Source organism: Hakea prostrata, chromosome 10 (assembly GCF_041222555.1).
Source record: "Hakea prostrata isolate BN-2017 chromosome 10, UWA_Hpros_2, whole genome shotgun sequence".
NCBI lineage: Eukaryota > Viridiplantae > Streptophyta > Magnoliopsida > Proteales > Proteaceae > Hakea > Hakea prostrata.
The window spans coordinates 5,517,453-5,530,328 of record NC_142609.1 but is presented as its reverse complement, the minus strand read 5'-3'; the positions used below and the strand labels follow the sequence as shown (position 1 = coordinate 5,530,328).

General features: G+C 39.4%; 1 protein-coding gene across 1 annotated transcript in view; it reads right to left on the bottom strand.

The window, feature by feature from the left end:
• LOC149001670 (Insulinase (Peptidase family M16) family protein) overlaps positions 1–12,876 on the bottom strand; it is a 110,576-nt gene that overhangs the window by 18,734 nt on the left and 78,966 nt on the right. The window contains exon 18 of the mRNA XM_089136292.1: positions 2,355–2,416. Within this exon, the coding sequence (XP_088992418.1) occupies positions 2,355–2,416 (62 nt within the window). The remainder of the gene's footprint in view (positions 1–2,354; positions 2,417–12,876) is intronic.

Sequence of the window (12,876 nt, the reverse complement as noted above, 5' to 3'; positions counted from 1 at the left end):
GTGATGATACTCGAAAGCACAGATTGTACGATTCTTTCCTAAATCTGGTAAATTCGGCACGCAACTTGGTGTGAGTGATGGGATCCATAAGCTTGGATGAGTCCTTAGCCTCCACATCTACTTATTGGGCTTATGGTCCTTATAGTGTCCTAGCTGCTCATGGACATGATGTTGATAGTTCGTACTATGGGCATAGTTGATGGATAATGCGAGCGTAGTCTCTCAGGGCCATAATTATTTGCGGATTCCATACTTGGTGGTGTATAGTACCACCATATGCACAGGCACCAGCAGCACCACCACAGCCACAAGAGCAGATTCCTTGGTCCTATTCTTAGTTCCCTCAGACAGGAATTCTCGAGGTGGTGGATGACAACCACTACAAAGCTGCAGTTTAGGACTATTTAAATGGACATCAACAGGGAGAGATATGGGTAGTGTATGTACATTGGTTGGTGGGAGAGGATGACATATGCTGTGATGGAGCATCGAAGGAGATGGATCCACCTAGGCACAATACTTGGCATTGATATGATTATACTTGTACACTTGACTAGTTGTATAATGAATTTTAATAATTCACTTCTTTCTTGAAATTTAATAAAGATAGCTATGTTTTCTTACATCATTTGCATATTTGCATTTGTTTAAATTCATATTCCAGAGTTCCAATTTTGCCTGCATACAACCGGGCATGTACTGAACAAGAAGAACACTTCAGGTTAGCTTTTAGGCCAAAATAACACTCCAAGTGTGTTTATTGGCCTCAAATTAGGCTAGACACAAAAAACTACCCAAAATGACCTTAAATACTCCACGAAATTGGGGGGGGGGTTAAACTTCCACCAAAATTTCGAGCTTTCGGTGGTTTCGCTAGGTAGCGAAACCCGAAATTTTGTAACTTGGTCGCATCCAAATAATACCCAATCAAGTATCTATTGAACCTTATTTTTCATTTTTTTATTTTAATTTCTTAGAATATATATAATATATTTTAAAAATTCAAAAAAGTAAATCAATAGCAGATAAATAATTTTTGTTCCATGAAATTGTAGATCAGACAAAGATACTCAACATACATCTAATCCACACTCATTCACCTAACGAAAACCATATTGTTTGAAAAAACATGAAATTGGGGAGAGAACTCACCATCCTTAAAGAATGGCTTCAAAATCACTTGATGTTGAATTGCTAAGTAGTGTGTTGATGCAATGTAGGGAAGATCTGGCAGTTCTCCAACAAAAAAAGGGGCTAAATGGACTCATAGGTTACAACATGGGGAAGAAAAGAGGTCCAAAGGGTTGAGAAGAGATGAGATAAGAGACCTCATATTTTAACGGAAGACTCGAACCAAGATCTCGGCAAAGATGGGAATTCTTTGCGTTTCGCAAAGGAACTCGACTAGATTTTGCAAAATATTGAGATCTTGACTAAGATCTTGGGGAGATATCACGAGACGTCGAACCATGGAACAAAGTTCACATGAAACTATGGGCGGTGAACCCAGAGTGCACAAGCAAAGTCTGGGGACAATTTTCTTATGTAGTCTACCCCAGAATGTTTTGCTGTGAGGCTGTTTTGATGACTTGACCTTAGGCTACAACCATGGTCAATTGATATGAGCAAGATCTCGAAGGGATTTGGTAAATTTTTCTTCTTCTCTCACTAGTTGAAAAAACAAGAAATCTTGCTGAAATCTAGCAAATTCTCAAACCATGTCTGTGATGCAAAACATTATATCTATTCTTTTATTGGCTCTGTGCAACAATTTGGTCATATATTTTTGTTCCACCCCCACCCCAAAAAAAAAAATTTGTTCTAAGCTGCATCAGTGATATCAATGTATTGATACAAATGGTCAAGGACTTGCGAGTAATTAATCGGCGGTTACTTGTGCTCTAATATTTTTAGCATCTCATAAATGTGTCTGAAAGATCAGTATTCCTTTCACCCTATCAACCAGCTTCTTCCTTTCTTCCCACTGGGGGATTCCTTTTCTTGGATATGTTCACGGTTTGCTCTTAATAATATTTTTCTTTGATTCAGTGACAAGAAAAACAGCTTCACTTCTATTACACAAGCACTGCCTTGTAGAGAGACATTAGCATTATATAATCAACAAAAGTAGGATCCATCAAATCAGAAGTCTCCCATCAACAAAACTTGAAAGCAGATCTTCAAAAAAAAAAATTTGTCAGAATTATAATTCCCATTATACCTCAAACCTCATCAGAAGAAATGGAACCAAAAAAAAAAAAGAGTTAGCCAGAAGTCGGCATTCTACCCTCAATAAATATATTCACATCAATGCATGGATAATTTATTCTCCTTTGAGAAGAAAAATGAATAACCTGAAACCCGGTATCTGTGTGATTTATACTGTAATAAAGACCAGCAACTTGAGCATCATAAGCTGAAAGATATCAAAAAGTGAATTCTTCAGTTCAAGGACTGTAATGAAAAAGAAGATAAAATGTGGAATAACATGCTTACAGAGAATAACTACATGAAAAATAATCTAATAAAGTGTACAAGTACACATCAATTATATAACGGAGAAGCGAATATACTCTTTTCTAGATAAACCGGTTCTAGTTTTTGGTTTTTGAGATCCACAACATTTAATCTGAACTAAATAAAAAAAAAATTTTCTTTTATAAATCTAATATTTTTGTATTATAGAAGAGATTACAGAATAGGCAATCCCCTAAATAGAATATCTTGTTTCAAGAGATAATGTAAAAGCTTTATGATGGCAATGCAAACTTTGTTCACACTCTATCAACATTAGGTAAGTTTCAGTTAACTTTTGACTGAAATATAGCAACTTAGAACGAGAAATTTCAAAACTTCAGACCAATTTTGCAATTAATGCAGGTCCAGCAGTCCAGCTTACTGCCGAGCAGCATTAGAGCATAGAGATACCAGGGATATTTTGGTCATTTTGACAGACCTACCTTGAAACCAGCTGGGCATAATAAAAATTGGGAGTTTGTTAGGAATCTACATCTTTTTTAAATTATTATTTGAGTCAGTCTAGGTTGAGAAAAGTAAGAGTCCTATTTATGATAGAAGTCCTATTTTATTTTATCTTATTTTTTATTTTTTTAAATGTTAAGTCCTCTTAGGAGAAAAGAACAAAATTCCCTCGAAACTCATGAAATTTCCTCCGAAATTTCCCATTTTGGGAACCTCGAAATGAAAAACTAGGAGACCGAAAACAAATCCCAAGTTTCGATCGAAACCGTCGAAATTTGGTCGAAATTGTTGAAACCTCGAAACTTGTCGAAACCTGGTTCAACCTAGCTAGACCAGCTGGTTCATGAGAAAGAAAAAAAAATCCCAAATTTCGTGGGAAACATGGGAAATTTCGTGGAAACCTAGGACTTTTTCCTGCAAGTTTCGTAGCTTTCGCATATTTTCAATTTTTTTCTTTCTTTCATGTTTCCCCAAATACCCCTTCAGGACTTCCCTATCCAAATTACGTATTCCCTCAGACTAGTTATCTTAAGCATATTGATGACTAGACTTATAAAGTTATATATATCGATTACCTTGACAAACATAGGCATAAAATGTCATGGGATGTCTATGTTCGTTGGTTGGAGGAGAGGATGTTACATGCATAGTACTACTCGGCTCACAAGATGGATCCATCAAGGCACTCTTCTTGGAACTGAGTTGTACTTTCCTTTTATTGCTAGTTACTTTGTATTTTATGTTTTGAAGTTATAAATTATATATTGAATATTATGTACTTAAGTAGATAAGTTTATAGTGTACTTATCGAAAAACTCCACATTGATGTTATGTACATTAAATGACACATCTATATTGACTCTTTTAGCAAAATATAGCCAATGTGTTCTTTATACTCTAATTAGCTTAAATGCAGAGTCCCACCCTAAAATACTCCCTAAAACCCGTCGAAACTTCATGTCGAAACTTGCACAAAAAAGTCCTAAGGTTCCTCGAAATCCTAGGTTTCCCATTTTCACTTAGTCGAAACTTGAGTTTCCCTCGAATTTTTTTTCTATGCTTAGGAGTCACTAATAAAGGCTATAAATAGACAGCATATGCTTGTAACAAACACAGATTTAATGAGTAAAATTATTGAGAGTTTTGTTGCAAGGAGAGAACAAGGTGTGAGCATCAAGGGTTTTAGATCAAAGGAATTTTCCTTTGGCATGCTGGCCTGTCTTCACTTTCTCCATCCCAGCCCCTCCATATTGGTAAGTAACCGTTCAGTTCATCCCATTCACCTTCTGCCATCTTACACTGCTTTTTTTTTTTTTCCTTTCCCTTTTCTTTTTACTTGGAAGTTTTTTTAAATTTTGGAATTTTCTAGAGACCCAAAATTCAAGGTCAGATCTACACCAATATAAGTGTTAGATCTGTCCCAAACTTAAGAACCTCATTCCCCCAACCCTAGTGACCTTCCATCCCAATTTCAGCCCCATCGGACCAACCAACCCCTAGTGTAAGTCCTCATTCCTTTGCTGCCCAAAATTCCCAAAACCCTATTCCAAACCCTAATTCGTTTGCTGCCCAAAATTCCTGAACCCTATTCAAAGCTCTAATTCCTTCGCTGCCCTAAACTCCAAAACCTAAAACCTAGAAACTTGAATCTGAAACTGAAAATACAGTTTAAGTTTTTTTTCTTTCAAAACCCTAGACCTATAACCCTAATTCAAATCCTATTCACCCATCCTAGAAATGCCAAAGCCCTAAACAACCTTGCAACCTAGCCGTAGTTTTTGTAAGCCCTAGTTTGTCTGCTGATCATCTAAATATCTGATTTATTGGCTCATTCACTTGAGGCTACATCAGCAATACTACATTTGGGTAGAGCATTCTGCATGTTATGTTTGATTGTGTGCAGTGGTTCCTGTTTTCCTAGTTTCCAGAGGGTTTCCAAACTAGTAGTTTCTATTTTGGACAAAGCCAATTGAATAGGACTCCTTATCCCACATGTGAGAGGTTCCCTATAATGACAATAATGTCTGTTTGCCAAAGTTTATAAATAGAGAAGGTCCAGAACATTGCCCAAATCAGATAACGATATTTCAGCCATATACTTGGTTATCCCAGTGAATTGAAGATGCAACCTTGATGGGTAAACTAACAGACCGACCTGGAGCCGAAGGCTTCCACTTAAGCGGAGTTACCCCAGGGGGAAGAGGGGGGGGTCAATTTCCCTACGCAGACTTACCCCAAGAATTTTCCAACTCAGCCTCACCACAACTAATAAAAATAGGGCAAACCTGGTTCTGAAGGTCTTGGAGGAAATTCCTATGCAGCATCACCCATCAATTCTTGCTGAGAGGCTGTTTCGGTGCGTTGACCTCAGGCTACAATTGTGTCTCGACCATCTCACCAAGGCTGACCCCTTCTTACCCCAAGTAATTTATTCCATCAATTTAAATCACATACAACAACCAGGGTCTCAGTTCACTAGATAATTAACAGAAATAAAATCTTAGGCGGTCAAATGATCCTGCTTACCTACTAAAAGGGGGAAAAAAAGAAGAAGAAAAAAACCGATTCCTTTACACAACTGAAAAACCAAGGAAAAGAAGGCTGAATAGAAAAATTCCATACTTCTTTCTAGGGTATTTGCATCAAACTTCCTCTCCTTAAAGACTCTACAGTTAAGGACAATACAGAAAGTTACGAAGACTGACAGCCCCCTCCATGGAAGCCCTAAAGATCCAAAACTCTTCAGCCATTAGGCTGCAAGGTGCAGCTCAAATTCTGAATAAAGCAACAAGCCTTTTCCCAACTAAATGGGTTTTGCTACTAGATCCTTGCCTTTGATGTAAACCAGCTTCAGGAGTGAAATAGGGCATACGGTTGTCTCCCCAAACCCTAGACCCCTAATACCAGCAGGGGTATTTTGACAATTTCACACTTTCCATTTTGAGTCCAAATTAGGGTTTAGTTGGGACCAGTATGAATGTGGGACCTTGGATCTATTTGAGATTTTGAGTTTTAAAATTTGAGTCCATAATTGTTGAGCTATTAAAGAGTCCTCATTAGGGTAAGGACTCCTAAGTTGTGAAGGAGTCCCCTAGAGTTATCCTATTTCTTGCAAGGATCCCATATCTACTCTCAGAAATCCAGTTGGATTCCTCTAGAGTGAGATATGAAGGTCTCATGTGTAAGTTAAAAGTCTTAGTCAATTAGATCCAAGTAAGATTTCCTTCAAAGGGCTATAAATAAGCCCCCTGAGATTGTAATCAGCAAGTTGAATTGATTAATAAAATTGATTGAATATTGCAGGCAATCAATAGGAGTCACGGGTTCCATAGATGGGGACTGTGACAGCATCCCCAATTCATTCGCAGGGACCATCTTCCCCTCACCTCCCCTAACCCAGCCCCTTTCCCTCCCTCTGCCCCCCCCCCTCCCCCAGGCTGCAGTTTCCCCAAACCCCTGGTTCTGGAATCCTAGCCCCTCCCCCTCCATCGTTGGTCATCCCCAACCCTCCCAACACACTGTGGCAGACATAGAAACCCTCCCCCATCCTAAACCGTAATCTCCTACGCTTCCCCAAGGACCCCAACCCTAAACTACCATCTAGCCTACCCTTCTTTCCTTCTCTTCTTTTCCCGCTTGTGGAACTTCTGGAATTTCAGAAAACTAAAAACCAGAATTCCAACAAGTAGAACCCCATTCCCTTGACCTAAACCCCTTCCCTTTTGGAATCAGAGCCTAGTCTCAGTCCCCTACCTTCGATACTAAATTCCAGCCCCTCCCTACACCTAAAACCCTAGAATTTCCGCAACTTGTTAGGAAACCCTAACCCTAGAAGTTTTAAAACCCAAATTCTCATAAAACCCTACAATCCCCAAACCCTAACTTGAAAATTCAGATCTGTAATCAGTAAAATAGCAAGGTTTCAAGCTTGAAAATAAAAAACCCTAGACTCAGCCTTGCCGAATCTAACTAAAACCCTTGCCTAACCCTAGGGACAGAAACCCAATTTTAGGGTTAGGGTCTTGAATGGATTCCCTAAAATTAAGAGTTTGCCCAAGATAATATTCTTTGAACCAGCAAATAGTTATCAAGTCTAGATGGGATGGATAATAATAAATAAAGATGGTTATCTAAATGGGCAGGATTTGAGTAAGACATGGCCCTAATAGTTCTTCAGATGGGATGGTTTATTTGATAATAGGATATCCCACTATCAAGATGGAACGAAACAAAGCGATATTGGGTGTATCAAGGGTTCCAAGGAAGTCTGCGGTTGGGTATAAAGTATGGTACGAGATCTCGCGAGATATCTCATTTTCATAAGAAAGCGAGACGAGATCAAGGGCAAGAATCCCACATCTCGCTAGATCTCGCTAGAACTCCTAATTTTTCCCAGATTTTGGTGGATTTTAGTTGAATTTTCACTTGCAACTATTCTTAGCACATCTACAACACCAAAGGAAGATCAATCACTTTATGCTTGTCTTATGAACTTATGAGTTTGACTTACATAGAACTTCTAATGGATGTATGATTTTATTATTCAACTCTTGAGAGTCGAGATTGTGATATTCATATGGATGGAATTTTGATGACATTTTAAGTTATTTGATGTATTTGATACACTTACTTTTCATTTATATGCCTTAAAGGTTTTATATTACATGTTGTATAACCTTGCATTCTCCAATCCTACAACATTTAGATTTCACACTCAGGGTAGACTCAGAACACACACTTAGGGTTGTTTTCTCACAAATCCAAGGCCCCAATGGGGTCAGAAGGACTAAATTAGGCTAACTACCAAGTTTGATCCCAACCTGGACAAAATAACCCACCGAGATGGGCCATCTAGTTGGCCCAAAACAAAAAAAGATCATATCTCGACCAAGATCTTGCCAACTCAGCTGAGATCTCGTTTTTGGAAGGGACAAGATCTCACTCGAGAGCAAGATCTTGAACCACGTGTATTAGGTGGTTTAGGAATGACATTTTGGATGGTTATGGGTTGTGGAATTTGGGTAATACAGTTACACAAGATTGTTAGGGAAATTTCAGGGTTTAAGAATAGAACTGGATTTGAGAATGGATCTTGGGCAATTTTTGTTGGATCTTCCTCTTTCTTTCTTTCTTTTTGTTTTTCCTCTTCTCTTCTCTTTCTTTTTCTTTTCTTTTTTCTGTTTTCAGGCTTGCCACAAGTCAGCGAGGGAGGAGGAAGGGCCAAAAGGGGTAGAAAGAAGAGGAGAGGGGTGGGGGAGGGGTTACTGGTTAGGTAGTATCGTAGGGGGTGGAGGAAGGGGTCTATGGTATCTTACGGGGCTGGGGAGGAGCTGCCAATGGTGTGGCAGTAAGGGGAGGGGGATTCTAGGGTTGCAAAAAACAAGGGACGGGTAGGGGAAGCTCATGCGATGGGCTGGGAGGTGGGGGAGGGTGCTGGGGTTGCCACATTGAAGGGAAGGGGAAGGGGAGGAAAATTGCTACGATGGTGGTAGAGAGAGGAGAAGGGGGTTGGGGGTTGTTTACTTGTAGAGCTGCTGTATTTTCTGGAAGAAGAGTGCTAAACAGAATATAGGTGCTAATCTTTGAAGAAGAATCTCAACTTTTGACTCAACCAGATCCCTCAACAGGATCCACAATCCTCAACTCAATTAATCTTATTCAAATAATCATACTTAAGAAAATTACTAAGAAAGAACAGGCTTATTCATATCCTATTAAAAGATTCATAAGATTCTGATGATCACAAACACATATAACAAAGATCTAACAATCTACTAGTGCGATAAGATAGAGTGAGTACAATAACAAGGTGATATACTCAAGCAGAGAGTGTATGTTGCATTGAAGCAGTCCAAGTGACACACAAAGACCAAGATTAAGGATTCAAGACATAAAGGATCAAGGAAGCAACCTATACACGCACAAGTACAAATCAAAGACCAAGAATGAAGAAGAAACCAAGCTTGAAGATTACATATAGATTACAAACACATGTAAATGCATGCATTTTTCAAGGGTTTTTTTTTTTTTTGGTGTATAAAACTAATCATATGGGCAAAGGGAAACACAAGGATTGTTTGCCAGTCGACTATGAGCCAAAATGGCCTTATGGACCATTAGCATTTCAAAAAGCTCATGGCTTGTACAGTGAAGGCCTCCTAGTCAATCGGAATCTAGAATTGAAGCCAAGTTCGACCTTGGACCGACCGTCAAGCCAACTGGCACTCCAACTATATTCAAACGGCTACTCTTAGTCAATGCTAGGTCAACCACGAGTTAAAAAATGTGACCATTTTCTATTTGTTGGGACCATATCAAACCCCCAACCTTTGGGCAATATATAGGGGCCTTACTGACTCTCTAAGGCATGAATCCCAAATTGATTATTGCCCTCATAATTGTGCCTTTGCTCTAGCTACCTAGTATCCCGAATACCTAATCCCTTTAATGATTTATCCCCTTTCTCAAGAAGGTTGAGGTGTTGATCTCAAGGTAGATTGCTTGGAGGTCGGAGACCATTGAAGTGCTTACACTCATTCATCCATACAAAGGGATTGTGCCACTCCCTAAGGTATTTATAAGTTTTATTTTTGTTAAATTCCTCATCTATAATTGATAAGCCATACGATGAAATTATGGGAGAGAATAATTGAAACCGTTTGAGACACTTAACTACAGTTACAGAGAACCAATTTGGGTTTATGCCAAGAAAATCTACAACGGAGGCTATTTACCTAATTAGGAGACTTATGGAAAGGTATAGAGAACATAGGAAAGACCTTCATATGGTATTTATTGACCTAGAAAAAGCTTATGATAGAGTCCCTAGAGCGTTAATTTGGCAAGTACTAAAGAAAAGAAGTGATGCAAGTAAATATTTGGATATAATTAAGGATATGTATGATGGTTCGGTGACTAGTGTTAGAACAATAGGGGGACAAAGTAATGAATTCCTGATAATAGTTGGGCTACATCAAGGGTCAACTTTAAGCCAATATCTATTTGCACTGGTAATGGATGAATTAACCAAAGACATTTAAGATGAGGTCCCTTGGTGTATGCTTTTTGCGGATGATATTGTGTTGATTGATGAGACCCAAGTGGGGATTAATACCAAATTAGAATCATGGAGAGCAGCTTTGGAATCAAAAGGCTTTAAACTTAGTAGATCGAAGACAGAATATCTAGTTTGAAACTTTAGTCTTGATTGGGCAGATGATGAGGTGGTGATACTTAACGATAAAAAGATACATCAGAGTGATTGTTTTAGGTACCTAGGTTCAATCGTAAGTAAAAGAGGTGATTTAGAGGATGAGGTTTCCCAAAGAATTAAAATAGGGTGGATGAAGTGGAGAGGTGCGTCTGGGGTCTTATGTGATCGGCGTATTCCATTAAAGCTTAAAGGAAAATTTTATAGGACCGTTGTTCGACTAGCTATGATGTACGGTGTAGAGTATTGGGCTGTTAAAAAGAACCATATAGATAAACTCAATGTAGCAGAAATGAGGAAGCTAAGATGGATGAGTGGCAAAACTAGGATGGATTAGATAAGAAATGATCATATTAGAGCTGGTCTGGGAGTTGCTCCCATAAGTGATAAGCTTCGAGAAAGTCGTTTGAGGTGGCACGGCCACGTTCAACGGAGACCTATAAATGCCCCTGTACGGAGAAGTGATATAATCCATATTGAAGGAACTAGAAGAGCTAGGGGTAGACCTAAGATAACCTTAAGAGAAGTGGTGAGAAAGGATATGTATAGCTTAGGCCTTGTATCTAGCATGGCCTCGAACAAAATTGATTGGAGGGCAAGATCCATGTAGCCAACCCCATTTAGTTGGGACAAGGCTTATTTTTGTTGTCTCATCTATAATTAGGTGCTCTTTCCCAAAATTAATTATGGTGCAAAAGGTGCTCTTGCCTTGATCAAGAGGTTGTAAATGGTGCTTTGTCCCCAACCACGGTGTTGAAAAGGACATACTAGTGGAAGCCTTCTAAAGGTTTAGAAGGGAGTGGATGTAGATTCAATTGAATCTAACCACTATAAATGTTGTGTCTTGTCTCTTCTTGCTTACTTTACTTACTGTAATTTTTAGTTGTTGCCTAACCACAAGGAAAAGGCAATGCCACTAGTCTCAAACTATTAACCTCCCCTAGGTTAATTTCTTAACACTGCCTCTAGTACTTCTAATTCCTTTGATATGGATTATATTGCTTCTCCGTAAAAGGGAATTTAAAGACCTTTATTGATGTGGCTGCACCACTTCAATCAGCTTTCTCAAAGCTTATCATTAATCGGAGCTACTCCTAAACCAACTCTAGTATGATCATTCCTTACCTTATCCTTCCTAATTCTGCCACTCATCCATCCTAGCATCCTTATTTCTGCTATATCGAGTTTATTGATACTTCTTAATAGCCCAACACTCCGCACCATACATCAAAGTTGGTCTTATGATGGTCCTATAGAATTTTCTTTTAAGCTTTAAAGGAATCCATTAATCAAAACAAGACCCTGGATGCACCACCACTCCATCCACCCTATTATAACCCTTTGGTAAACACCATTCCTCTGTACCATCCTTTTAATTTATGATTGAGCTGAGATACCTTAAATAATTGCTTTGTGGAATCTCTATCTAATCAAGTCTTACCACCTCGTCATCTGTCTGATCATGACCAAAGTTCCACACTAGATATTCTGTCTTGGTTGTACTTAGTTTAAAGCTTTTTTATTCCAAACTTGCTCTTGACGATTCTAACTTGATATTAATCTCTACTTGTGTCTTATCTGCCAAAACAATATCATTGGCGGATCACACACCAAGGAACCTCATCTTGAATGTCTTTGGTTAAATCATCCATTATAAGTGCAAGTAAATGCGTTTAAAGATGATCATTGACGCAGCCCAACTATAATTGGGATTCACTACCTTGCCTCCCACCTTTTTTTCTGGATGAATAAATAATCATATTAAACCAACAAGCAATACAGAGAGACAACAAAGATAGCTCAAAGAGCTCAAGCAGGGGAAATAAAGGATGAGCGGAGACCCCAGAAACTAACAATTAACCTATTTCTTGGGGAGTCCACAACAGGGGGATGGGGAATAGATAGCAATCTAGAGGAAACATCAAAGTAGATGGCACTCCAAATCAAATAAAGAGATCGAGATTTGGAGTTCCATCTTCTAAGGTTAGCTCCCACCAAAGATGGTGGATGGTGGCACCGAAGACTAGTTTGCCAAGGTGATCGCAAATAGAGTGTCCAGCAAAGTTTCTCAAGATCCAAGACCAATCCTAGCAAAACCATGAGATCACCGCGAACGAGGCCAAATGGAGGCAAGGCTCTGTCCCAAAGAGATCGGGAAAGGGGGTAGGAGAAAAAAAGGTGCTCAATGTCCTCAAAGGCATTCCAATAAAGGGAACAATTAGGGTTGGCGGGTTAGGGTATGGCGGCTAATGAGGAATGACTGGGTAAGGAGGGCAAGATTGAGGGCCCTCCAAAGTGTGAGAGTATGGCGGGGAATGTGACCTTTAAACCAAACCAACCGGGACGAGGGAACATGGGGGTGATGGGATCGAAGACGGTTCCAAGCGGAGGCTGTGGTGAAGGATTTGGAGGGGTCATGCGGCTGGATGAGAATAAGGGGAAGGGCACCCCAAACCTGAGAGAGACTAGGGTGGGGGAGCCGGGACCACAAACCATTGGAGATGAAGACATCAAGGGTGGTAGTCTTGGGGATGCGAGTCTCGTAAACAGCATGGGGGCCAAAGAGGGAGTAGAGAATGCCCAACGGATGCCATGGGTCAAGCCAAAAGAGAATTGAAGATCCAAAAGAGATTTGGGTGGAGATAGCAGTGAGAGCTCGAGGACGGAGGAGAAGGATTTTCCTT